The 24,919-nt window shown below is 34.5% G+C and overlaps 3 protein-coding genes across 9 annotated transcripts in view; 2 read left to right on the top strand and 1 right to left on the bottom strand.

Annotated features, from left to right (window-relative positions):
* LOC110465992 (TNF receptor-associated factor 3-like) overlaps positions 1-16,725 on the bottom strand; it is a 27,933-nt gene extending 11,208 nt beyond the window's left edge. Inside the window, exon 1 of one of the 4 annotated variants that reach the window (XM_021522221.1) lies at positions 16,711-16,725. The gene's annotated coding sequence lies outside the window, so the exon portion shown is untranslated. The other 3 variants (XM_021522218.1, XM_021522219.1, XM_021522220.1) reach the window with 3 other exon arrangements.
* On the top strand, positions 3,023-8,390 carry LOC110465994. Of its 2 annotated transcripts, none has more exons than XM_021522226.1 (7): positions 3,023-3,087; positions 5,381-5,607; positions 5,926-6,030; positions 6,611-6,697; positions 6,915-7,013; positions 7,506-7,593; positions 8,165-8,390. In XM_021522226.1, the coding sequence occupies exons 2-7, from the start codon at positions 5,389-5,391 to the stop codon at positions 8,290-8,292; spliced, it is 726 nt and encodes a 241-aa protein (XP_021377901.1). In that variant the 5' UTR covers positions 3,023-3,087; positions 5,381-5,388; the 3' UTR covers positions 8,293-8,390. The 2 variants fall into 2 exon arrangements, with proteins under 2 accessions (XP_021377901.1, XP_021377900.1); XM_021522225.1 differs by lacking the exon at positions 3,023-3,087 and adding an exon at positions 3,886-4,186.
* On the top strand, positions 15,045-24,919 carry LOC110465993 (TNF receptor-associated factor 3-like). Of its 3 annotated transcripts, none has more exons than XM_021522224.1 (6): positions 15,045-15,063; positions 19,553-19,687; positions 21,030-21,267; positions 22,279-22,365; positions 22,628-22,715; positions 23,959-24,919. In XM_021522224.1, exons 3-6 carry the CDS (start codon positions 21,067-21,069, stop codon positions 24,567-24,569), a joined length of 987 nt encoding a protein of 328 aa, XP_021377899.1. In that variant the 5' UTR covers positions 15,045-15,063; positions 19,553-19,687; positions 21,030-21,066; the 3' UTR covers positions 24,570-24,919. The 3 variants fall into 3 exon arrangements, with proteins under 3 accessions (XP_021377899.1, XP_021377898.1, XP_021377897.1); XM_021522223.1 differs by lacking the exon at positions 15,045-15,063 and adding an exon at positions 17,300-17,452; XM_021522222.1 differs by lacking the exon at positions 15,045-15,063 and adding an exon at positions 17,755-17,849.

Raw genomic sequence — 24,919 nt, 5'->3', positions numbered from 1 at the left:
TATCGGCTTAGTGAACATAGCATTAAAGGTTTGATAACACATGGTACTGTTATTTGTGTACATAAATATATGTTGTACAAAATGGTACAATGTTTGCACAATATCTGCTGTGAGAACAATGTATCAATCAAAATGAAACTTACGATCAATATGTCCTGTTGTTGGTTATTGTTTTAGTTACAATGTTACTTTCTTTACCATTTCATTGTACAAATTAAATCCGACGGTTGACTGATTTTATACCTCATAGCTACAGAAAATGAATTTTGATGCCGCAACTCATTTTTTATTTACATTTTACTCATTTGCGTTTTCCAGTCGTTATTTGTTACATACGTGTATGTATGATGCAAATTTCATTGTTCATAACGAACCAAAAACAACAAAGAAGCTGCAAGATACATATTAGGCGCTCCCTAACCCTGGCAGCCCTATATATATTTCTGAAAAAAATTGACAGAGGAAATGCAATATTTTGAATTCAAACAAAAAACGAATGGATGCAATAAGTAACAATGTAAGGTGATTCGCACCCGTACTAATCCTTGAACTAATTGTGCCTTAAATTCGAAAACATAATCAATATATATGCGTGTTTTATCGCGGGATACATAACGATGGTGAGAAAATGTTTGGAAACAAATTCTTTACAAATCGCGATTGTGCCCTGAATTGATTATAATCCCAACATCCCGAGTTATATTTGCCACCAATTAGATACAATCATATGTTGATTATATATCTATTCTACCACATAAATGAAATGAACACTATTTTGCGGCTACTTCAGTGTCCATACGCCTTTAATAATCCAAATGAGCTAGGTAATTGTTTTAATCAGATAATGCTGTTCTTTTGAGCGAGATGCCTTTATTCATTTCAAAACAAAACTAATATTGACCCAGTGGGCAGTTGTCCTATTTCTGTCTATTTACAGTTGTATGGATATATTTTGGAAGGATGTTTTGTTACATGTAGCATTTGACATATAAAAAAACACTTGTTCATGTCACTTTCGCGGTAAGTTCGGCAAAACATGCTGACCGCGAGTTTGATAGGTGTAAAATACATCTAAAGGTTTATTAGAAACTCTTTCTCTGTACGTCCGCTACCAAATCGTCAAATATATACAACATTAAATGCCTGTACCCTCCTTCGGCAAACCAGTGCCGCGCTCGCTTGTTTATAACTGAATGAGAGTTTTTTGGGGGAGTGTTGGACTGTAGGAAAATAATACATGCACGGCATTGTCGATCGTCCAATACTATATAGTTATTAACTACTGAAGTGTGTCGATACATCGAAGACGCGGAAAATTGAACTTGTATTCAAACGTCACATTTTTTGTATCTGAACTTTTTACTTTACTGATATAAATTAGTCTCTGAAATTCGAATTTATCATGCATTGTAATGATCTCAATAATCTAAACATTACATATATTGCAACTTTCTGCTAATTATCCAACGCATTCTGTATATGTTTTCCATTTTTTTTCTATAATATTAACTTTACCTTTACTGTTTATCTATGTACACAAGACGTAAGTATATCTTATTTCACAGCTTCATACACATTGCAATTGGCTATTTAATCTTAATTTCGCTTAAACATTGTGTTTAGTATAACGTATTGTCATAACATGATCGTTACCCTAAATCTAAATTATGATGACCCTAATCCTTCAATGTTTGGTTGATACTGAGCATACTGTGAGTAACATGTACTTACAATTGTATTGATTGTATTGACCAGAACACATATAAATGCCTTATATCTTATCGAATATTATCATGATAATAATCTCGAATATATTGTAATAATTAATTCGATATGGTTATAAGCTCTAATATAAAAGCATACAAATCTATTAATAGCGTCTGACTCATGTGATAAACTAAACCTTTATGATTGACGTCAGCCATTTACGTGGAGTTAAAATTAGACTTGTTTTGTTTAATGTAACTTCCTACTCTGAATCGAAAGAAAAATATTAATCTCAAACAAACTTTTGTTCCTTAAATGTTCCTTTTTTCTCTCTATCAATACTTAAGAAATATCGGAAATGATATAGAAGAACAAAACAGAGCAGTGAAGACAATAACTCATATTTCAGTACAGTTAGTTAATTTTGTTGTATATTTTAAGGCATGGGGATTGCAGTTAGACCTGGACAAATCGTATAAATTTGGTGTAAAGTGTGGCTTTGAAAATATAACTAGCGGACAACTGAAACCTAAGCGTGGTATGATTACCAATTGATATTTATTGCGAACGTTTTATAGATATCTGAAACTGTACAAGAGGATTTATCTCTGAGCGATCACGTTGAATCATACTAAGCCATTTGTGTCAAATTAGTCTGCTCAATCATTATGACGACATAATTATTATAAAAAGTCGACTTTATTTTCATTTTAAAACGACATTACATTCAACAAAATACAAAAAACAGGCCTCAGACCACAATTACACTTCCGGGTCGTTGTACACGAATGTAGTGCATAAGGACACTTCAGGTGGGCTACTAAATATTTTTTCCTGTCTGATCTATGAGTATTTTGTGATTTTTGGTATTTTCCCCTATACATGCAGGGTAGTAACATTCAAATGAAATTATCTTTCTTAAATGCCGGTCATGAGGTACTTTCCAGCTCACTGTATGTTCCTACAATATGAAATAGGAACCAGACCCTGCGAAAAGTTTTAAAATAATTTAATTTAATTTTTCCTTTGGTAGTAACATATCGTAGATTTAATTGTGATCTGAGGCCTGCAATAGGAATAAGTTTCTCGATTAGCGTAAGTCGAAGGAAGTATTTACATTGACGGCATTGGTAAACGGTGATATTTATTGAAAGATAAATATGTCCCATGTAACAAATTATGGATCAGACTAATAATAAACGATACATACTTTGAAAACGGAGTCAGAAGTGTAACGGTCATGTGAATTGAGGTGTGTCCTTACACCATACCAACATGGTGACTTACCTTCTTCCTGTAGATCAGCTGGGTTATACCAACGCGGACAAACGCTAATACACACAGGTCGTACATAAAAATAGCACAACGAAATCTTAGTGGGTATGTATATAAATTGATAGCAGATAGTTGCGCATGTTTTTAAAATAATGCCATTTTTTCAGTTTATTGCACTTTTCAAGGTATGAAATATGCGTGTTAAAACGTCCTTGGTTCTGCCGTCCGCCAGTTAATTTTCCAAGTCAAATTCATCTCCAAAGTAATGCAATTTAATCAGATCAAATTACAATCTTCATGTTTTAGAATATACAACAATGCAATAAACAAACTATATGTTTCACTGTCCTTGTTTAACAACTGTGTTTTCCCCACAATTTCCTTCTTACTGATAGAGAATAACAATGATCATTTAAGGTTGTGTGAGATTTATATTTTTCTTTCGATTACGAGTGGGGAAATCACATTTGCTAGTCTAATTTTATCTCCATGTAACAACAGGCGGGCGTCAAGCCTAAAGTTCTATTATTTGAGTCAGACGCTATAAATAGCCGTGTGGGTCATACGACAGGACCATGTAGTTGGAATTCCCAACTACACTACATTGAACACTGACGTAGGTAAAATTTTACAGAAACACATTGAAACTGTTTACGTAAACACAGTTATTGGAGAAAACTGATTCGTATTTCACTAATAAGTGATACTTCAATAAATAAAACAACATTTCTGTAATGATGCGATATGTTACACTAACATCTATACTACATTACTACAAACTAAATTATGGTAGCTAATAACAACTGTATTCTCCCGACATTTTCTTCTTACTGATAGAGAAAAACAAATTAATATTTTTCTTTCGATTTAGAGTTGGGAATTTAAACTGCTTGCCTTATATTGTCTCCATGTAACAAGTGTTATCATATGTATAAGGCAGACGCTATAAATAACCTTGCGTCCGACTTAAATTCAGGTCACCAAATAGGACCATGTAGTTTGGTTTTCCCATAAATACACTATAGTATATGTAACGCACGCGTTTTTTCACAAGGAATACAGACATAACACTACCATAGGCTGATACATATCACAAGGAATAACACCCTGTCTGTCTGTGATGTTTGAGTAATAGCATGACGCCGAACGTATGGCAGTCCATATGCGAACATATCATCCGTGATTTAATTCATTCGTGACGCAGGTAAGAATTGTTTAGAGTTTAAAATTTGTATGCATTGATTTTTTTCTGTCTAATAAAATATTTGACATTTGTTAGCTACATTTCCTTCAGCAAATATGATATTTGGAATACTTGGTTATACAATATCTAGGTTGGACATTTGTTCATGATAATGTTTTACTATATAGTTACAGCAATTATTTCATGGATCACAACAAAATCTTTTTAAGTTAAAATGTGAATGACAAAAGAAAATAACATACATGAATATGTATGAGCCCGATTGATAACTAGATAACGTGGAACTCGTTCATTGTAAAACGAACAAGTGTTGTGAATCATTCAAATAATAGTAGTACATGCATATAAAACAATGTATACTAATCTCTATATGAACAAGTAAACGTATGATACGAATCTCCAATATCTTATTGAGTTTTAGGTTAATTTAACTCAGGACGCAGGTAAGATTTGTTAAGTGTTAACAATTTGTTTGCATTGGTCTTTTTTACCTTATTAATTATTTGACATTCGTATCATAATTGGGTTTTTTTCATATGGAGATAAGTATCTTTTCTTTTCAACATTTACTTAACCATATTTTATACTGGAGTACTTGGTTACATTTGTTCATAATTTTTTTTTAATATACATGTACCACTATTATTAGAATGGGCCACAACAATACTGTTTCAAGTCTAAATGTGGATGGCAAAATAACTTTTTATTATGCATGAGCAAGTTTAATGCACTAGATAATGTAGAAGATACACATTTTATAGATTCTTGTAAAATGAACAAACGGATTGAAGTGTATGAGGGGGAGATGTTTCTGAAAATAGCTCTAAAAGGAAGATGTTTCCTTTTAACATGGGATTCTCTTCAACCTAGCAATCATTTAAGAGGCAATGGTGGTTTATGAGTGTAAAGTATCAATGGATAAAAGTCTATTTCATACATTAAAAATTTACTCGACTTATAAAGGAAATAAAGGAGTTTGATACCATGTCGGATAAACTCGATTCGAGTCCTTGTAAGCCTTGTCAAATCATGGAACTTCATTCTGATCTCAGCTTCTTGAAATGAAACTCTGTATAGTACAGCGGATACAAGCTACAGAAAAACATTATCTAACTCGGTGCACGTCAATAAATCGCTTAAAAGTTACGTTAAAACTGTCTTTAATTCCGATACATGTTTTTTCCTTATTTGCAGTGACTGGCATGACTATGACCGAAAACAGATTGGAGAAGTCGACTAAACCACTGTTCGTCAATGGAGAGCTTCTGTGTGTTATGTGTAAAAATGCGTCGATTGATATGTGGCGACTCATATGTGGTCATATCATCTGTGATAAGTGCAAAATAACTCTATTTCAAAAAAGTGGTGATACAATTTGCAAATACAAAGATTGCAATACTCAAATTAATTGCAAGACACAGGTAAGAAACAGTTCAATGTTATATATCCGTGTGTAATACATGAATTGTCTGTAAGAACATTAGACATCCACCATGTGATACTTTATTATTTAGGTACAATTTCCCTCGGACCCCATAATCGGTATTTGAGGAAGTCGAGGTTTATGTTTTGGACAAATGTTTCATAAAAATTCTCATTTAAACAACAATACAGTCTATTTTCATGTCATTACCTTATTAAAGAATGCAGCAAAATTCACTAAACAAATTATAATATTTTGTTTTTTTAACGTTTTAGTCAAAGGATTTCAATTGATGAAATAATTTGTTATATTTAAGGTTTTCCAGGATAAGGAACTGGTGAGAAACATTGAACAGCAAATGGTGTACTGCAGTTTCAAGCATCTAGGATGTGATGCAGTTATCAATTGGAAAGATATGGAGGTGCAACTTTTAGTAATGTGTGAATTTGTTTTGTATCTTGTTGTTTTACAAAACAATTATTGCCTTCAATAGCCTGACGTTAGATTGCATCTGTCTATCAATTATAATGTCATAAACAAAATGTTAAGTTAGTGCAATTAACTATCACATATTTTTATCCAAATTATGTCTTTCTACTAAAATAGCAATACCCGTTTAAAAGGGATGTTATCACCATAAACCATATAGAGGGTGGGTTGAAAATAATTAAACAAATGTCAATACGTTTATTAAATCTCTGAATTTAACATAGCTACGATGATTATACTTACATATATATAGGCATGCCCCTCATAACGACTTAAGATTTGTTCGAAGGTATTCAATAGCACAAGTAGTATATTAATTACAAATCCAGATAGTCATATTTATTTTCATGATACAAAATGATAGATAGCATGGTCATACCACACGTATTAATATAATGGTAAAGTAATCATCGGATGTTTTTTTCCGCATGCAGATGACATACAAATGACTTTGTACGTGCGTGATTTGGGTTATATTTTATTGGTTTTTTTTTCCTGACTTATTTTAATAGAGCCACATGATGCGCTGTGAGGGTATTTGTGAGAAGTGCAATACGCTTATGAAACGGATGGATATGGATAGTCATATATGTCGAATGGTACGTATCTGACAAAGAGTAGTTTATCTTGGCTTAACAAAGGAATAAAAGACAGACCAAGTTTCAATAGCACTTATCACATGTAGTCTATATTCTGGAAATCTGTCACTCTTTCAGTTTGTATTGAAAGTGTATGCTGTATCGGTTTGAAGCTGTTATACATTATAATGTACACTGTATCACATTTAAATATCCAATTTCATCAATCTTCATTTAGAAAGCTACCGAAGAGTTATCCGAAAACCACAGAGATTCAGTTCTACTAATTAGTGACCATGCTTCGCAGAGAGTATCACAAACTGATGAATACCACAAGGTACACAATGTCATAATCAAGACAACAAAGCGTACACTACTAATAACAGGGTTGCTTTCCTTTTACTTTGTTTAACGTGTTAAACCCAAACCTTAGTAAAAGTAATGATTGTCTGCGTGTTAAGTCATCTATATGTTTGTGTGTAAAATGTATCGCATAATAATCACGAGAAATACGACAATGAAATATCCATCTGAAAGGTTTGGTTGTACATACAGATACATAATTAAAGTTAAATGTATTTGTATTCTCCGTAAAACTACATAGATTGTATCAGAAATACCTCATCTCACCTAGAAGCGTCTAGTCTCTGGATTTGAGGAACGCCATAATGCAGAAGAGGTTGAATTATTTAAAACAAAGTCTCCTTGTTCTCAACCCTAGAGGGTACACCCTTTCTGATGAATTTGTAACATGAAACACGATGTTACTTAATTTGTTGGCGAAATCCATTTGTGTTCAGAATTCGCTAACTGGTTGTTACAATTTCAGGCAATCAAACAAAATCGGGAAAAGACCTGTGATGCTTGTGCGGAAATTCATGAACACAACAAGCAATTACAAGGCATCATCGAAGAAGGTAAATTATACAGAATTATACACAAGATGTTACATGGAAATACTTTTATTTTTTAAACAGTATCTGTAAATATTATGCTCAACATTTTTTTTTTGGACAATTTTTACAAGAGGATAACATTAAATGTTTTCTTAACACAATGCACGAAATATAGCTAATTTGTAATGAAACAGTATGTTCTGTAGTTTCATCCAAGGAATTATTAAACAATTATCCCCAAAACTTGAAAGCAAATATAGTAACCACATTTCTGCTGTAGATGTAATAGACACTCATATACAATGTCATCCAATAACTCAACATTCATTCACCAGAAATTGTGAAATTAATTATTTCGCAGAGTATTACTATTTTACATGTTACTAGTATAAAACTTAAATTAACATATACATGTAAGCAACCTTCTTATATCAATATGATGGAATCAAATGCAGGATTTGGAGATATGAACACCTTTTTTATAGTAAACTATTATTATGACACCAACTGTTGCATTATTGGCATAACCAGATCCATTTTTTGTTTTATTTTCTTTTGTTTTGTAAATATCTTATCAACTTGTTTTTTTCAGCAACCGGAACAAATTCAAAATCAATATCTGATATGAATATACGGTTATCTGAGATTGATCTTCGTCTGCAAATATTAGAATCCGCAAAATCCCGAAGGAATGTTGAGGTGGAAAATCAGGACCTATAGGCAATTAATGCAGAATGTAAAAAGCGGCAAAACGTGTCTTTTGAGTAAGCCATTTTACACAAGTCGTTCAGGATACAAGTTGTGCGGGCGTATTCATCATAACGGAGACGGAAAGGGACTTGGATCACACTTATCATTCTTCTTTGTTATTTTGAAGGGAGTATACGACGATTTTGTGCCGTGGCCATTCCAGCAGGACGTGAGGCTGATGCTGTTGGACTAGGACACGAAAACACAAAATGTGTCGGAGACTTTCAAGCGAGATATACCAGCTTCAGGACACCGGGATGACACCATCTTTCTGGTGATCAAGGTGGACACAGGAAACTCTTTTTGACCCAGTTACGCGAAAAGGAGTTATTTCTGGAAAAAACATTCCACTTGTATTTTTGATACATATACGTTCAATTAATCATGCAATGTACATATTAAATATTTGTATTTGTATTTTCATGCTGTGATATGATTCAAACAAAAATTGTCGCAATCATGATGCACTCTCTACATGATGGCGGTGTTGTTTTTCGAATGTGACAAAATTTGTAATCAATTTTTTAAATCGTAAAACTAATACCCAGGAGTATGGTATTGGCACTACAAACTATTGATTTACTAATTGGTCTTTATTGATTAAAGATCTTTGTTCTCTTGCCAGAGTTTTTTTTCAAACGCCAAGAGATATGACACTGTATATGTATATAGATATAAAGAGTATGTAATATAAAATACATTTATTTCAACTTATTTCTTTACTTCCGCCCTTACCTGTATAACTGCGTTTGGTTACATTTACGTATTATAAGTTTATTATTTATATTATTATTCAAATGTATCATTTCATACTCTCTCTCTCTCTCTCTCTCTCTCTCTCTCTCTCTCTCTCTCTCTCTCTCTCTCTCTCTCTCATCCTGATTTCAGACTATTCATGTTTTAAAACATATCTATATATGATGTTGTACATATTGATACATTCTTATTTGGTGTCACAATGCCTTTTTACACTAAAACGATTGAGCTACAAAGTGCACTTTCATCTTATGTGAAAATATTTGACAGATTGCATAGAGTCTTTCATTTCTCGATAAGTTAGCATTAAAAACTGAAATTAAAAATTAAATAATATGATAGCGTTGTTTAATTTTTTATATTTTAGTGTATGTGTGTGACATCAACTGTTCACTTGAAGGCCACCTTTATTGATCAAGTGAAATGTCAACGCCAACAAATAATAGCAAATATAGTTGGAAATTATAATTAATAACATCTGTGCTAAGTTGAAAATGATTTTTCCAGTCTCCACATGTGTTTTTTTATGCGCGCCCAGTGTAGAAGATCTGTTTGAGATACGTCGATCCCATGAATTGCAGTTTATTTCAAACCGAAGAAGAATATCTCGGACATGTAGTGTCAGAAGCTGGTATGAGCTGTAACCCGAAGAAAGTCAGAGCAGTGGCGGAGTGGCCGCAGCCAGAAAAACGTTCCGAGGTTAGAAGCTTTTTGGATATTACCGCCGTTTCATTCACGACTTTTACACAGTTGTCTCCCTGTTGGTAGCACTAACCAAAAAGAGCAAAAGGTTTAAGTGGGAGAAGCGGGTACCCAGGCGTTCAATGAACTGAACGGACGGTTAACAATACAATGTAGCACCTATTTTGGCTTATCCCGATAATACTTTTATATTGGACACTGATGCAAGTAACACAGGGGTAGGAGATGTTCTGTCACAATTACAAGGGGCAGATGAAGTGGTGATAGCGTATACCAGCAAAACTCTAAATCGGGAGCAACAAAACTATTGTAAAACACAAAAAGAGTTAGTTGCACTTGTAACCTTTCTCAAACATTTCAATCATTTCCTGTTAGGTAAGAGGTTTATAGTGAGAACAGATCAGGCCTCACTTATCTGGTTGGAGAGAGCAACTCGGGAGAGACCCCCACGANGGGGGGGGACTCTATCAAGTTGAGAGTAATTGGGTTGAAAGTTGGGGGTTGGACCATGGACCAGTTGAAGCAATGGCAAGAACAAGATAAGATAGTCAGACAAGTAAGGAATTTGAAATCAAACTTACCAAGTAAACCTAGGAGGAAAGAAATGAGTCCTTATCCATACGCGGTCAGAGTGTATGGTCAGTTATGGGATCAGTTGGTGTTCTTGGAGGGTCTGCTGTGTGTTCAAGGAGAAGGTGGTTCGAGACGCATTGTAGCTCCAAAACAAATCAGAGAGGAGATTTTAGGTTATTTATACAACACCAGAGTGGGGGGTCATCTGGGTAGTGATAAGACCATAGATTTGGTATAGAGACGTTTCTACTGGGTCAGCAGTCCCCTGGGGAAAGGAAAATCAATAAACATGTTGACCATACAAAGCCGTATGAAGGATTATCTGTGCCTGACTATTGGGTCGAAGGGACAGCTGTCCCTGACCCTCAGACGGAGGGCTTCCCCATCTCAGGCCTTCCTGACACTTCTGGGGAAATGGACTGTAGAAACAGCCGAGGAGAAGTGTATGTTAGAACTAGAGCAGGAATAGTTGTTAAACCGAAAGTTATATTATCCCAATAAAATTCTATAGGAATAGGGTCTATCTGATAGTTTTAAAAATTGTGGTATTTTGTTAGATATATATGATAATTGTATATAATTTAATCTAACCTGGAACAAAAAATGTGCTAAATATTGTTTCAGGATGGTTGATGACCAGGACCTGAGGGCCATATGGACAGAAGTAGTGACGGGAATGAGAGTGCGGAGTGAATGGCTGTGTATAATGTAGTGTAGTTACATGTTGTAGGCTTCCCTTCGCCTGGAATAAACCTATCTTTAAGGGAAGCATTGGAGTTGTATTTCTTTTACCTCGTCCAATTGTCTACATGAATATGTAGCAGGCAATTGTGACCATTTTTTTGTAAACCTTATATTGCTAGTAAATAGGCATAAGGAAACTACCATTAGCAAGGGATTTGGGATACCTGATGGGTTCGATATATTTTCCACAGTAAATAGACGGGTGATTTTGTAACTATGGAAAGGTTGTGAAGTATACAGTTCCATTTTCTTATGTTATGTTGGTTGGCGGTTGAGTCATCTTTTTTTAAATGTATCGGAGGATATATATATATTAAGCTGTACTGTTTTGGGTGGGTAAGCTTTTAGAACATTAGTAAGTACTTGGGTTTTTTAAAGAAGGGAGGTGTGTTATAATGATGGGTCTCAATCCAACCGGTCGGGTCGCTATACACAACTTGTTAGTGTACTAAATCTGGTGCAGAATCGGGGTCAACATACCAGCGATTTTTTCTGCTATCAGGACGGTGCACTGAGACCTGAAAGGTCATTTTCGGGTGAGTGAAGATGTCGTACTCAATAGCGTTTTGTCAGCAAAATAAATGAACGCGATCTTTATTTCCGGGCATGCTCGAAAGGGAAAAACAACTTGGGTTTTAAGTCTCGGGGTTATAAATACGATATTTCGTTATAGATCAGGGCAGTCAGACGGATTGATTTCCGGAGAGCGCCACGTCGTAGTACTAGAAGTAAGCAGGGATTAGGTGTTAGGATGGGAGGGGGTGGTTTATATCTTTATCTTTAGTTTAACCTGTGTAGTGTTATGTGTCGTTAAAGAGTTGTTATGTCTGTTAAGCCTTGTTGTCTTACCATTTGTACATATTTCATCGTATTCATTGTTAATAAATATTATAGAAACCATCCATTGGTGTCCTCTTATATATATATATATATCAACCCAACGGCAGCACTATACCCTTAGAACCTGGGTTGACGGTAGTTATAGGCGATGCGGGACTTGGACACCTGAGCTTGTGACACACTTGGGGATTGTGCCCTAGCCCCGACTCGTCCTATAAAGTTGTGTCTAACTTCAACACTCAACTATCGGGTCAAGTTAGTGATGACATTATTTATCTTCTAGACTTGCTTAAATTTGTCGTTAATGTTTAAATCAGCTGTCCTCTTCAAAAATATTGCCCATTTACAAGTCGTATGTTCAGCTCTCTTGTCCTCTGACAAATTAACTAAAGATGTGGCCTTGTCTCTATATTATTAACCTTATGCCACAATGGAGAGGCTTAAAGTGTGACTCGAAGACATTTTCCTTTGATTTGTACGATTGATAAAAGATGCTTGATAGCTGATAATTTTGGGAAAGGGAGACAGTACAAAATGTAATTTAATTGTTTGTGATAAGCATCAACCTTTTCTTTTTCATCAACATGCAGCTACATACCTATGATATGCGTTAAAATCATATTGATTAAGAGATACCGTTTCATGGTAGGTTCATGCCCTGTTTTATTCTCATATTGTTTAACGAAACTACAAAAAAAAAATCATTATGCAGACCATATAATAATATTTCTGTTTTTCTATTACATAGTTAATGCGTTAAACATAGGCTATTTTTTCCCTTAATGTGACATCACAGTACATAATGTAGAAATATTTCTCCCATAACCAATTGAGGTTTCTTCCCTCCCGACTATATAGATACATTGCTTAAGGTTAATATTGTTTGTTATACACCAGATGGTTACAAACTGGACGTCATTCATTGGTCAATCTTTTAAAACGACGCCATCTTTCATTTTGACTCATTTTGACTCATAATTTATAACAATTTTATCTAAGAGATATGTATCGTTTTCTAGAAAGTCTAAGGTAAGATACACGGATACGATCGCACCTATACAATGGTTATGGTCACAGATATAACACGAATGGTATCGAAGAAAAGGTCACTAAACTCATTATTACTGGTTATCATGGCTATCTAATTCTCATAAATGATTGTTTTTACTTTGTTAAAAGACGTAAAGTGAATCACATGTATCTAAAACATTTAAAATTGTATTTATTCGAGTTAAATATTCATGAAAACCAGCCAGCACTTGTTGAAAAACTGTATATAATTTACTGAAGCTACTATGAATATACGATTTGAAAAAAGACAGACTTACCAGTGCTGGGCTGGGAATGATTGGAGGCTTACAAAGTACTACACGACACCTAACTCAACCAGATATTCTCTCATTTACATTTTACGGTGGCCCAAAGCGGCAACACACATACTGTGTGGTATTTTTTTAACCGTGTAACAAAATCAGCAAATTTTAAAATACATTAAATGATTCTTCCCACTTGCTATAGGTTTTATTCAATTTATGAAAATGACTAGATAAACTGTAAAAATCTGGGACAAAAAAGGGCCCCTGAAAGTATTGTTTATGTGTATGCTCTAAATTAGTGTCATGGCATAGCAACTACGTATAATCTGTCTTGTTGTTATTTATATGGATAATGGATGTCATGGAAGGAATATAATTAAAACGAAAAACAAACATATATTTTAGACATTCTGATAATATGCTACATTTGCATTCGATTCTGTATAAGTCTCGAGGATGGTCGTTGAATTATTGCTGTTGAAACTGTTCAGCGAATCCTATGCTGTGATTATCGCCTGATGTTCTAAAAAAAGAACCACGTCAATGCATAGAATCATTACATGGATTTAAATAAAGATGGGAAATTCCTGTTTTTATTTCAGAATAAAAGTATTACTCATAACGAGATTTCATTAGAAACGTTTTCCTCTTCTAGAGTAACATTTCAATGTTTGCAAGTTGACCTGACGGACAATATTGTGAAACACTCTGAAAGAGGAAAAACATATGTTACAGCAAGTTAATGTGAAATAGGGCACGGATACATGCCATAAAACCGTAAACACTCAATTACTATATTTCTTTAGCATGCATAAGAAATGTTGTCCAGCTTTAAAAAGACTTGCCTAGCAATGGGGGAAAAAGATGATTTTCTAGAGAAAATGTGAAAAAATATCCAAATTAAAATTTGTCGTCTTTTCTGTTTGGTTTGATAGTCAGTTAGATTATGCAGTAAATGCTATACTTTGATTACCTGATGTTCTATAATAAGGAATACTTCACTGAACAGGAACATGACGTGGATTTAAAAATAGATAGGAAATTCCAGTTATTATCTATAAATAGAAAAATAATTGTAATTGAGAGGAATGAATAGATATGAGTCCGGAATGAGAGTGCGGAGTTGTAGACAATTAGACGAGGTAAAAGAACAACTCCAATGCTTCTCCTAAAGATAGGTTTATTCCAGGCGAATAAAAGCCTACAACATGTAACTACACTACATTATACACAGCTATTCACTCCGCACTCTCATTCCGGACACTTACCTCAGCATTCATCATCATGTTATCTATTCACATATATCTATGTATATGTAATGAGTAAGATAGGTCAGAGGAATGACTAGGTATGAGTCGGAAAAGTGAGAGTGCAGCGTGAATGGCTGTGTATAATGTAGTGTAGTTATACCATTAGCCAGGGATTTGGGATACCTGATGTGTTCGATATATTTTCCACAGTAAATAGACGGGTGATTTTGTAACTATGGGAAGGTTGTGAAGTATACAGTTCCATTTTCTTATGTTATATTGGTTGGCGGTTGAGTAATCTTTTTTTAAATGTACACGGGGATATATATATATATATATTAAGCTGTACTGTTTTGGGTGGGTAAGCTTTTAGAAAGTTAGTAAGTACTTGGGTTTTTAAAGAAGGGAGGTGTGTTATAATGATGGGTCTCAATCCAACCGGTCGGGTCTCTATACACAACATGTTAGTGTACTAAATCTGGTGCAGAATCGGGGTCAACATACCAGCGATTTTTTCTGCTATCAGGACGGTGCACTGACACCTGAAAGGTCATTTTCAGGTGAGTGAAGATGTCGTACTCAATAGCGTTTTGTCAGCAAAATAAAATAAATGAACGCGATCTTTACTTCTGGGCATGCTCGAAAGGGGAAAACAACTTGGGTTTTAAGTCTCGGGGTTATAAATACGATGTTTCGTTATAGATCAGGGCAGTCAGACGGATTGATTTCCGGAGAGCGCCACGTCGTAGTACTAGAAGTAAGCAGGGATTAGGTGTTAGGATGGGAGGGGTGGTTTATATCTTTATCTTTAGTTTAACCTGTGTAGTGTTATGTGTCGTTAAAGAGTTGTTATGTCTGTTAAGCCTTGTTGTCTTATTATTTGTACATAATTCATCGTATTCATTGTTAATAAATATTATATAAACTATCCATTGGTGTCCTCTTATATATATATATATATATATATATATATATCAACCCAACGGCAGCACTATACCCATAGAACCTGGGTTGACGGTAGTTATAGGCGATGCGGGACTTGGACACCTGAGCGTGTGACACACTTGGGGATTGTGCCCTAGCCCCGACTCGTCCTATAAAGTTGTGTCTAACGTCAACACTCAACTATCGGGTCAAGTTAGTGATGACATTATTTATCTTCTAGACTTGCTTAAACTTGTCGTTAATGTTTAAATCAGCTGTCCTCTTCAAAAATATTGCCCATTTACAAGTCGTATGTTCAGCTCTCTTGTCCTCTGACAAATTAACTAAAGATGTGGCCATGCCTCTATATTATTAAACTTATGCCACAATGGAGAGGCTTAAAGTGTGACTCGAAGACATTTCCTTTGATTTGTACGATTGATAAAAAATGCTTGATAGCTGATAATTTTGGGAAAGGGAGACAGTACAAAATGTAATTTAATTGTTTATGATAAGCACCAACCTTTTCTTTTTTCATCAACATGCAGCTACATACCTATGATATGCTTTAAAATCATATTAATTAAGAGATACCGTTTCATGGTAGGTTCATGCCCTATTTTATTTTCATATTGTTTTACGAAACTACAAAAAAGTTCAGTATGCAGACCATATTATAGTATTTCTGTTTTTCTATTAAATAGTTAATGCGTTAAACATAGGCTATTTTTTCCCTTAATGTGACATCACAGTGCATAATGTAGAAATATTTCTCCCATAACCAATTGAGGTTTCTTCCCTCCCGACTATATAGATACATTGCTTAATGTTAATATTGTTTGTTATACACTAGATGGTTACACACTGGACGTCATTCATTGGTCAATCTTTAAAAACGACGCCATTTTTCATTTTGACTCATTTTGACTCATAATTTATAACAATTTTATCTAAGAGATAAGCATCGTTTTCTAGAAAGTCTAAGGTAAGATACACGGATACGATCGCACCTATACAATGATTATGGCCACAGATATAACACGAATGGTATCGAAGAAAAGGTCACTAAACTCATTATTACTGGTTATCATGGCTATCTAATTCTCATAAATGATTTTTTTACTTTGTTAAAAGACGTAAAGTGAATCACATGTATCTAAAACATTTAAAATTGTATTTATTCGAGTTAAATATTCATGAAAACCAGCCAGCACTTGTTGAAAAACTGTATATAATTTACTGAAGCTACTATGAATATAAGATTTGAAAAAAGACAGACTTACCAGTGCTGGGCTGGGAATTATTGGAGGCTTACAAAGTACTACACGACACCTAACTCAACCAGATATTCTCTCATTTACATTTTATGGTGGCCCAAAGCGGCAACACACATACTGTGTGGTATTTTTTTAACCGTGTAACAAAATCAGCGAATTTTAAAATACATTAAATGATTCTTCCCACTTGCTATAGGTTTTATTCAATTTATGAAAATGACTAGATAAACAGTAAAAATCTGGGACAAAAAAGGGCCCCTGAAAGTATTGTTTATGTGTATGCCCTAAATTAGTGTCATGGCATAGCAACTACGTGTAATCTGTCTTGTTGTTATTTATGTGGATAATGGATGTCATGGAAGGAACATAATTAAAACGAAAAACAAACATATATTTTAGAAATTCTGATAATATGCTGCATTTGCATTCGATTCTGTATAAGTCTCGAGGATGGTCGTTGAATTATTGCTGTTGAAACTGTTGAAACTGATGTTCTAAAAAAAGAACCACGTCAATGCATAGAATCATTACGTGGATTTAAATATAGATGGGAAATTCCTGTTATTATTTCAGAATAAAAGTATTACTCATAACGAGATTTCATTAGAAACGTTTTCCTCTTCTAGAGTAACATTTCAATGTTTGCAAGTTGACCTGACGGACAATATTGTGAAACACTCTGAAAGAGGAAAAACATATGTTACAGCAAGTTAATGTGAAATAGGGCACGGATACATGCCATAAAACCGTAAACACTCAATTACTATATTTCTTTAGCATGCATAAGAAATGTTGTCCAGCTTTAAAAAAGACTTGCCTATCAATGGGGGAAAAAGATGATTTTTATGAGAAAATGTGAAAAAATATCCAAATTAAAATTTGTCGTCTTTTCTGTTTGGTTTGATAGTCAGTTAGATTATGCAGTGAATGCTATACTGTGGTTACCTGATGTTCTATAATAAGAAATACTTCACTGAACAGGAACATGACGTGGATTTAAAAATAGATAGGAAATTCCAGTTATTATCTATAAATAGAAAAATAATTATAATAACCTAACGTTGTTATAAACATAGGTTGTTTGAACATATGTTTTACATCAAATTTCGTTTCTGACTGATGTGCTCTTCACTGACAGCATTGTGGTAAGAATGATTTCTTCTATGTTCTCTTATTTCAATAAAATAGTGTTCATATACAGATACGAATGGAGTATCATAATAATGTCTTAGAATTTTCATAATGAATTAGGAGAGGATATATTTCATTTGCTTATCAACTGTTCCGTTCAGCTGAGAGATAGTTATGTAAACATTGAAGGAAGAGGAAAGTGTTGTAATCGAAAACACCATTGGTATTTGGAAATTAATATCTTAAAAAGTCAGTTATATGTTTTAATTTATGACAATATAACTTATATGTCTGGTTAATGGTTTACACAACCTAAAGACTGACTCTGTTGGTGGACTATCAGTCCCCGAGGTTGGCCGATACCACGTAGCTGGAACTTATTCTGGCATGGTTTACAAGAAAAACCATTACTACTTCAAACATACATTATCTGTTGTTTATGTAACGTTACCAAGGGTTGTATTTCCTCGTGTTTTTGGGAACAATTTGAGCCTGGGGTTGTATCCTTTATTTATGCTTAACGTCCTTAACTGCATACTCTACAACATGTTTGCTTTGTGTTGCATCAAGTAGCTTATTCTAAATAGGCTTTTCCTGGCGTCGAAATATTAGTGTCATATTTAGAAGTCAATCTTAACTTGATCATAATAAACAAATTTGCGTAGTATTTCCGTAATATATCCATATCCATGTAACGTTTGCTGCATGTCTAGTAAATGTTGGTGATGATATTGTTGTATGTTACATTACATCTCCAGCACACACGCAGGATTACACACATAGGGAGAAATTAGCAAGGTGCGTTGGACTAGTAGTTAGCGCCTGATAAGGCAGCTCCTGCGAATGCCTCACAATTGTATGGATATATGTATATGCTTATTGTATTAAATTTGTATCTATGTACTGTAAAGCGCTTTAGAGTGGCTTATGTCAGCTAGATAGGGCGCTATATCAAATGCTGTATATGGTTATTTTATTATTATGTTAACTGTTTTAGTTTGATATAACGAATACAATCTTGTTATAAATCTTTCATTTGATGATATGTTTGTCCTTTTCTTGGCTGTTGTGTTGTTTACTTCTATTATACAGGTTATATTTGGCTTAACGACCAATTAAGATTAAAGAAAATGTATGTGAGTTAATGTGTCGTTTCTGTCACATATGCAAATTAGAATAGTTATTTCTTCCATAGTTTTAGCATTTAATGTGACAATGTCATAAGTGTATATATTAGGTCCATATACGTTTCACCATAGTATTCTGCACAATTTGTAAGCAATTAGCATTTACATTAGACTGCTGGCGTCCGATTCTGTGTATGCATGTATCTTCTTGTTGTTATTTATATCATGTAAGTCAACGTAATGTACACACACAATATCACTATTTAGACTGGTAGAGAGAAACACGACAACGGATCGATTAAAATCAGATGTTTCACATCAACGCACGCTATCGACGTATCGACGATATAACTTCCCTTAATCCTATGTACAATCTTTTGATTTTTAATTCGCATTTACAACATGTCTACTTACTTTTGAGCTCAGTTCTCGGAGTTATTGAGTCCAATTTCATGAAAGCAGTTCCAAAAATCTCGACATATCATAATTTGATTTACTAACTCGAGATTTCGAGATACTTCCTTTTGCTCGGAATTTTTCTTATTACTGGTTACTTCAAATTTGGTGGTTATTTTTTCTTTCTGGCCCAGGTGTTAGTGCGCTGAGGTTTGATGTTTGATGGAGGAAAGCGGAGTACCCGGGGAATATCCACGTGATTGGGCAGGTGAACCCATAACTGTTCACGTCTGACCGGGGAATCGAACCCCGGCCGTCCTAGGTGAAAGGTAAGTGCGCTACCAACTTAGCCATTCAACCTTACCTGTACGTACATAATGTATATGAAAAGGGGGTGATCACTTTAATGCTTCAATAAAATACAATGTTTTGCCCCTTTCAACTTATTCTGTTACATTAAACTGAAGCATTAAAGTAAGAACACCCTCATTTAAGATACTACCTCAGAATTATGACTATTAACTCTAAATTGTCAATTCAATCATAATTTTGTTCTAATCTTCAGATCGACTAATTAACGTTTAATTAGCTATCCGATATTTCCAGATAATGTTTTCTAGAGACATTGCGACTTTCCCACTTTTCATACACTGAATTAATTGTTTTCGAACTCATTTTTTTGAGATGTTATCAACGATTGTTTTACTTACTCAGCATTAAATGAGGGTAACTCGAAAGTCTGATTCCCTCTGTGATTCATTTAATTTTGAATTAAAAAACAAAATACTCATTTAAACTCATCGAAATTTCGACTTATGAACTCTCCATTTCGAGACACTGCCTCAGATATCGACTCTCTAATTCGAGACACTGAGATCGACTCTCCATTTCAAGACTTTGCCTCAGAGATCGACTCTATATTTCGAGACATTGCCTCAGAGATCGACTCTCTATTTAGAGAAACTGCCTCATAGATCAACTCTCTATTTCGAGAAACTGCCTCAGCGATCGACTCTCTATTTGGAGAAACTGCCTCAGAGATTGGACCTATTCTAATTGACGGATAATAGTTTGAAAGGGAAATTTAGGTAATTTAAAGACAGCTATTGTCCCGGGAGACAGTATAATGTGGTTCAAGATTAATTTTATACGACTGTTGTTTAATACGTAAATCTTGACCAAGGGATCCTCTGTGTTTTAGTATATCAAAATCCCTTTATTATTGGTTTGCTAGTAGCCCACAACAGTAGCTTGCATTGTCTGTTTCATAAATAACTGAAGATGAGAACAAACCCTTTAAGAATACAAGTTGTATATGATTTGTAAAGAGATTATCTGCAGCTAACACATTTAAAATACCACCAGCATTCTAGATTGAATAAATTTCCTATTTGGTGGATTATGCATTTATTTGTTAAAGGTTGGCATGACAAAGACGTGTAATTATTTTTTCAGATGTAAAGTACAAAATCATTAACGTAATAGTATCATCAGTTTCCCCAGACATGTCCAAAAGACCGATTGTGTAGGGGTGGTAAAGCCGTCATCTTGCAATAAGAAAGTACTCTAGTGAAGTGCATATAAATAAAGAAAGCCATTTTAATTATTGTTGACGGAAAAAAATATAAATTCAGCACCCACATTTGGATTCATTTTTGTTATATTCAACAGGGAGGGCATTCTTGAAAAGTGTTTAAGGATCCCAAATATGTCTCACCAAAGCAAAAACCAGTACCCGGAGCTGCCAACTCAATTCCTGTGTGGTCAGTGCAATGGTATCTTAATACGTCCCCTGCAGCTAGGATGCGGTCATCTCGTCTGTGAAAAATGTCTGGATGACCTGTTTGGTGACAGTGCAAAGACCGTGTGTCAGATCAACGGATGTGGAAAACACATTCATAAAAATGAGGTATCACGCAAACGATATAAGTACTTGGTCATATTATCTAATCCGTCTCAATTTCGTATTCAACATGCATTGTAAGAATTTTCTTGATTATATTCTATGGGGTATGTCGTTGAAAGACTTTTTTGCGTTATGGGTTTTCCAATAGCAATGTTAACAAGTGGCATATTTCACACTATTGATTATTGAATTTATATAAATATTAGATCAGTGGCCAATGAACATTTACCCCATGGATATAATTAAAAGTTTTCTTGTTTAATCAAAGCTTTTTGCAACATTCAGCGAGCAATGATGATCTGTCGTGTACGACAACCTGTAGCGCAGCCGAGACCTGGCGTTGCCATGGTTGCTGTAGCCAGACCTGTTCACTTTCAGTCCGTCAAGAGATGTCTTGGAAGGTCAGAAACAGTCGGTAACCTGGGCAAGTGGTATGGTTTGAACATAACTTTTATAAAGGACAACGTTTGTGTAGATGTACTTCCGACTAAACTATTCTGAAACTGGAAGAGGAAATATGTATTACAGCGTTGATATTTGTGCAAAATAGAAATAAACGAAATAAAAGTTTAACAAATTTCCTCAACAACCTATTACATATATTATAAATTCATCTAAGAGCGGGTTTGTGTTAGAAACACATGTTTACAACTGTAGCAATAGGCTTAAATAGAAAGTGAAGAAACATATGAATGTAACATGCACCGCTCATAAATAGGATTGAAGGATTTTGTTTGACAGCATATTTTAACGTTCTGAAATCGTCATTGTGACCTTTGATATCAATGTTTTTGCACGAATCGTTTGGGAAACAATCCGTTACAGTAACAACATGATGCTACCGTATTTTTCTCTTCTGAAAACACACTTGCAGGCGAATCAACCGTTGTCCTTTACAAAACATTAACGCTTAATAATTTATTAACAATTAATCGACACTTATAACCAATGAAAAGTAGAAAAACAATTATTTTCCTAGTGATATAATTATCAAATGTACAATCATATTTCTAGCGATCTAATCATATAACGGAAGAAAAGTATCGAGAAGATGATGAAGAGGAAGCATTCGATGGAACATCTATCCGAGAGGACTTTAAGGTATGTTTGATATTCACTATACGGAAAAGAGGGAAATGCTGAATGCGGCAAACATGATTCATGGCATTCTTCATTGTGCCAAAAACATAATTTGAAAACAAACAGAACCAAACAAAGTTTCTGTCCCTTTGGTATAACAAAACATGCAATGCTTGAGATATTTCATTTATGATAGTTGTATACAGTACTAGAAAATAAGTATTTCAACAATTGTGAGTACTATAATACATTTATTTGCTCTATTTATTTGTCACAATTTCAGAGACTGAGTGAAATCCAAAAGAAAATTCTGGAACGTGTTGGGGATTTGAAGGAGCAAAACAAAGAAGTGGAGGACCATATCAAGGATGGTATGTTGTATGTTTTTATCAAACTTTCTCAGTGAAGGGGGGCACGTGGTGCAGTCGTGCTTTCGTCTGTTTCAACTGTTTGATATCTTCAATTCAGTAGTCTTAAGTATTAATCTGAATCAGTAATGCGAACTTTTCGTCAGTTCTTATTTTCCAATTGTTGATTAAAACAAATCAAATGTTTTGATATCAAAATGAAAAATAATTGGGCAAAAACATGTGCGTAGACTAAATTGACAGATTAGGGTCATTTTTGCTTTTCAGTTTTTGTTTCCAAGACAAATGGAAAAAATGCAGTTCGTAATTGGCGCTATCGTTCTAAAACCATTTTTTTATATTGGTAAAAAGAATATTTACGATCCTTAGTCGCTTAGTTATTTTTTTTCGCCTTTAGCAGTATACATGCGCTATTTGCTCAATCGCCCTTAAGGTTATTTATCTTAGTCTTCCCTCCCAGTTTAACTCACACGTCTTTCATAAATCTCGCTACTTATCAAGACCAACCACCTACTTCATGTAGCGCAAGTCACGTCATAAATGTCTGAACAATAATCTAATTATTATGGTTTTTAATCTCTTAATCTAAGGATTAATTTATGATAAACCTAACAGTTAGTATCAGAGACGTTTTTAAAAGTTTGTACCCTATGACATATAATGGCTTAACGCCCTATCTCTGCTTGGGGGTAGATGTTTATCCTCAAAAGTTTGATTTATGAAAATAACGTTCAGAAGATACTTGATTGGAGCGTTTTACACTATCTAACAAATGATAACACCGCCCCTAATCATTATTGGATTGTTCAGCCTCTTCATCAACTATAGATAACTTTATATAAGGATGGTCTGTATAATTTGAAAGTTGAAAGTTTTTCCACTCTTTGGCTCATTTTACCTCGTCCATGACCTCCCTAATGGTCAGCCTTTTGAATATCTTGAATGTTGATTCTGATCCCCACAACAGGCTGTTACTCGGGGGGTCCTATAGAGACGCGAATAAAACTAAACTTGATATGCATTTATTAAAACTTCATAAAAGATAAAAAGTCGTGCTAAAAGGTGTTTCCCTCCCATCACTAATTTACGTTTCAAAATTATTGTAAATATAAAATATCCAACTTTTGTGGTAAAGCATAAGACAATTTCTTTCATTAAGTATAATAGTTTGATGAAGTGTACATAACATTTGATACAATTCAATTCTTGTTGCACACTTCTACGCTACCTTCTTCTGTCATTTCAGCGCGAGCAGTCAAACGGGTGCAGAACAAAATAAGGGTGACTGATGTACGTCTCTACGAGTTGGATGATAAAGTCCAACATCTATGGAGTAGAAATTATGACGGGCTGTTGATATGGAAAATCCGGGACTATGCCCGAAGATGTCAGGAAGTTGGCCATTGTATTAACAGTCCCCCGTTCTATTCCAGTACTTACGGGTACAAGATGTGCGGGCGGATCTATCTGAACGGAGACGGGATGGGCCACGGGACACACCTTTCCTTCTATATAGTCATTATGAAGGGAGAATACGACGCTCTATTACCCTGGCCTTTCCAACAGGACGTGACGCTAATGCTGATGGACCAGGATACGAGAACACAAAACTTGTCGGATACCTTCAAACCCGACCCTGAAAACACCAGTTTCGGGAAACCAGAGACAGACATGAACATTGCTTCCGGAGTCCCACAGTTTGTAGAGCACAGTGTTTTGGAATCGCCTACCTACCTGCAGGATGACACCATCTACCTGAAAATTAAGGTGGACGTTGACAACATTCCTGACCTGGCTGTGACATCTGACCAAGGTCAAGTTCATGACGTGGAAGGTGTGGAAGAAGAAGGTCATTAAGTTCGGCAGTAGTCATTTCAGCTGATTGTTTTAAAGGTTAGATTCCATATGTGTACATATCATTGTTTTAAAAATGTTCACGAGCATTTTTTGTAAATATATGCTTTAACTAATGAAACTATGAATTGTGAGTAAATATTTGTTTGAGATAATGTTTAACTTTTGTTTATTGTTTGTTATCAAATAATTGTATTTAATGTAAATCATAGCATCAATTTATATATTACTTAATTTGACGATGATAGATGTGTTATTTTATTGATTTTTTTTTATTATTATGAATTTATTACAATGTAACTTATTGAATATACCAACTTAATGTGAATTGAATAATAAAATTAAGTCCATTT

The sequence above is a fragment of the Mizuhopecten yessoensis genome, unplaced genomic scaffold (assembly GCF_002113885.1).
Source record: "Mizuhopecten yessoensis strain PY_sf001 unplaced genomic scaffold, ASM211388v2 scaffold11111, whole genome shotgun sequence".
NCBI lineage: Eukaryota > Metazoa > Mollusca > Bivalvia > Pectinida > Pectinidae > Mizuhopecten > Mizuhopecten yessoensis.
Note: the sequence above shows the minus strand (reverse complement) of the source record. Positions and strands in the feature narration are given on the sequence as shown.

What these genes read in the sequence shown, in the direction of transcription:
- LOC110465994 (XM_021522226.1), top strand. Translation starts at nt 5,389, where the DNA reads ATGACTATGACCGAAAACAGATTGGAGAAGTCGACTAAACCACTGTTC. An exon ending in AAATTAATTGCAAGACACAG is followed by an intron (nt 5,608 to 5,925) that starts GTAAGAAACAGT and finishes GTTATATTTAAG; the next exon opens with GTTTTCCAGGATAAGGAACT. An exon ending in ACAAGGCATCATCGAAGAAG is followed by an intron (nt 7,594 to 8,164) that starts GTAAATTATACA and finishes TGTTTTTTTCAG; the next exon opens with CAACCGGAACAAATTCAAAA.
- LOC110465993 (XM_021522224.1), top strand. Translation starts at nt 21,067, where the DNA reads ATGTCTCACCAAAGCAAAAACCAGTACCCGGAGCTGCCAACTCAATTC. An exon ending in AACACATTCATAAAAATGAG is followed by an intron (nt 21,268 to 22,278) that starts GTATCACGCAAA and finishes TCATATTTCTAG; the next exon opens with CGATCTAATCATATAACGGA. An exon ending in GGAGGACCATATCAAGGATG is followed by an intron (nt 22,716 to 23,958) that starts GTATGTTGTATG and finishes CTGTCATTTCAG; the next exon opens with CGCGAGCAGTCAAACGGGTG.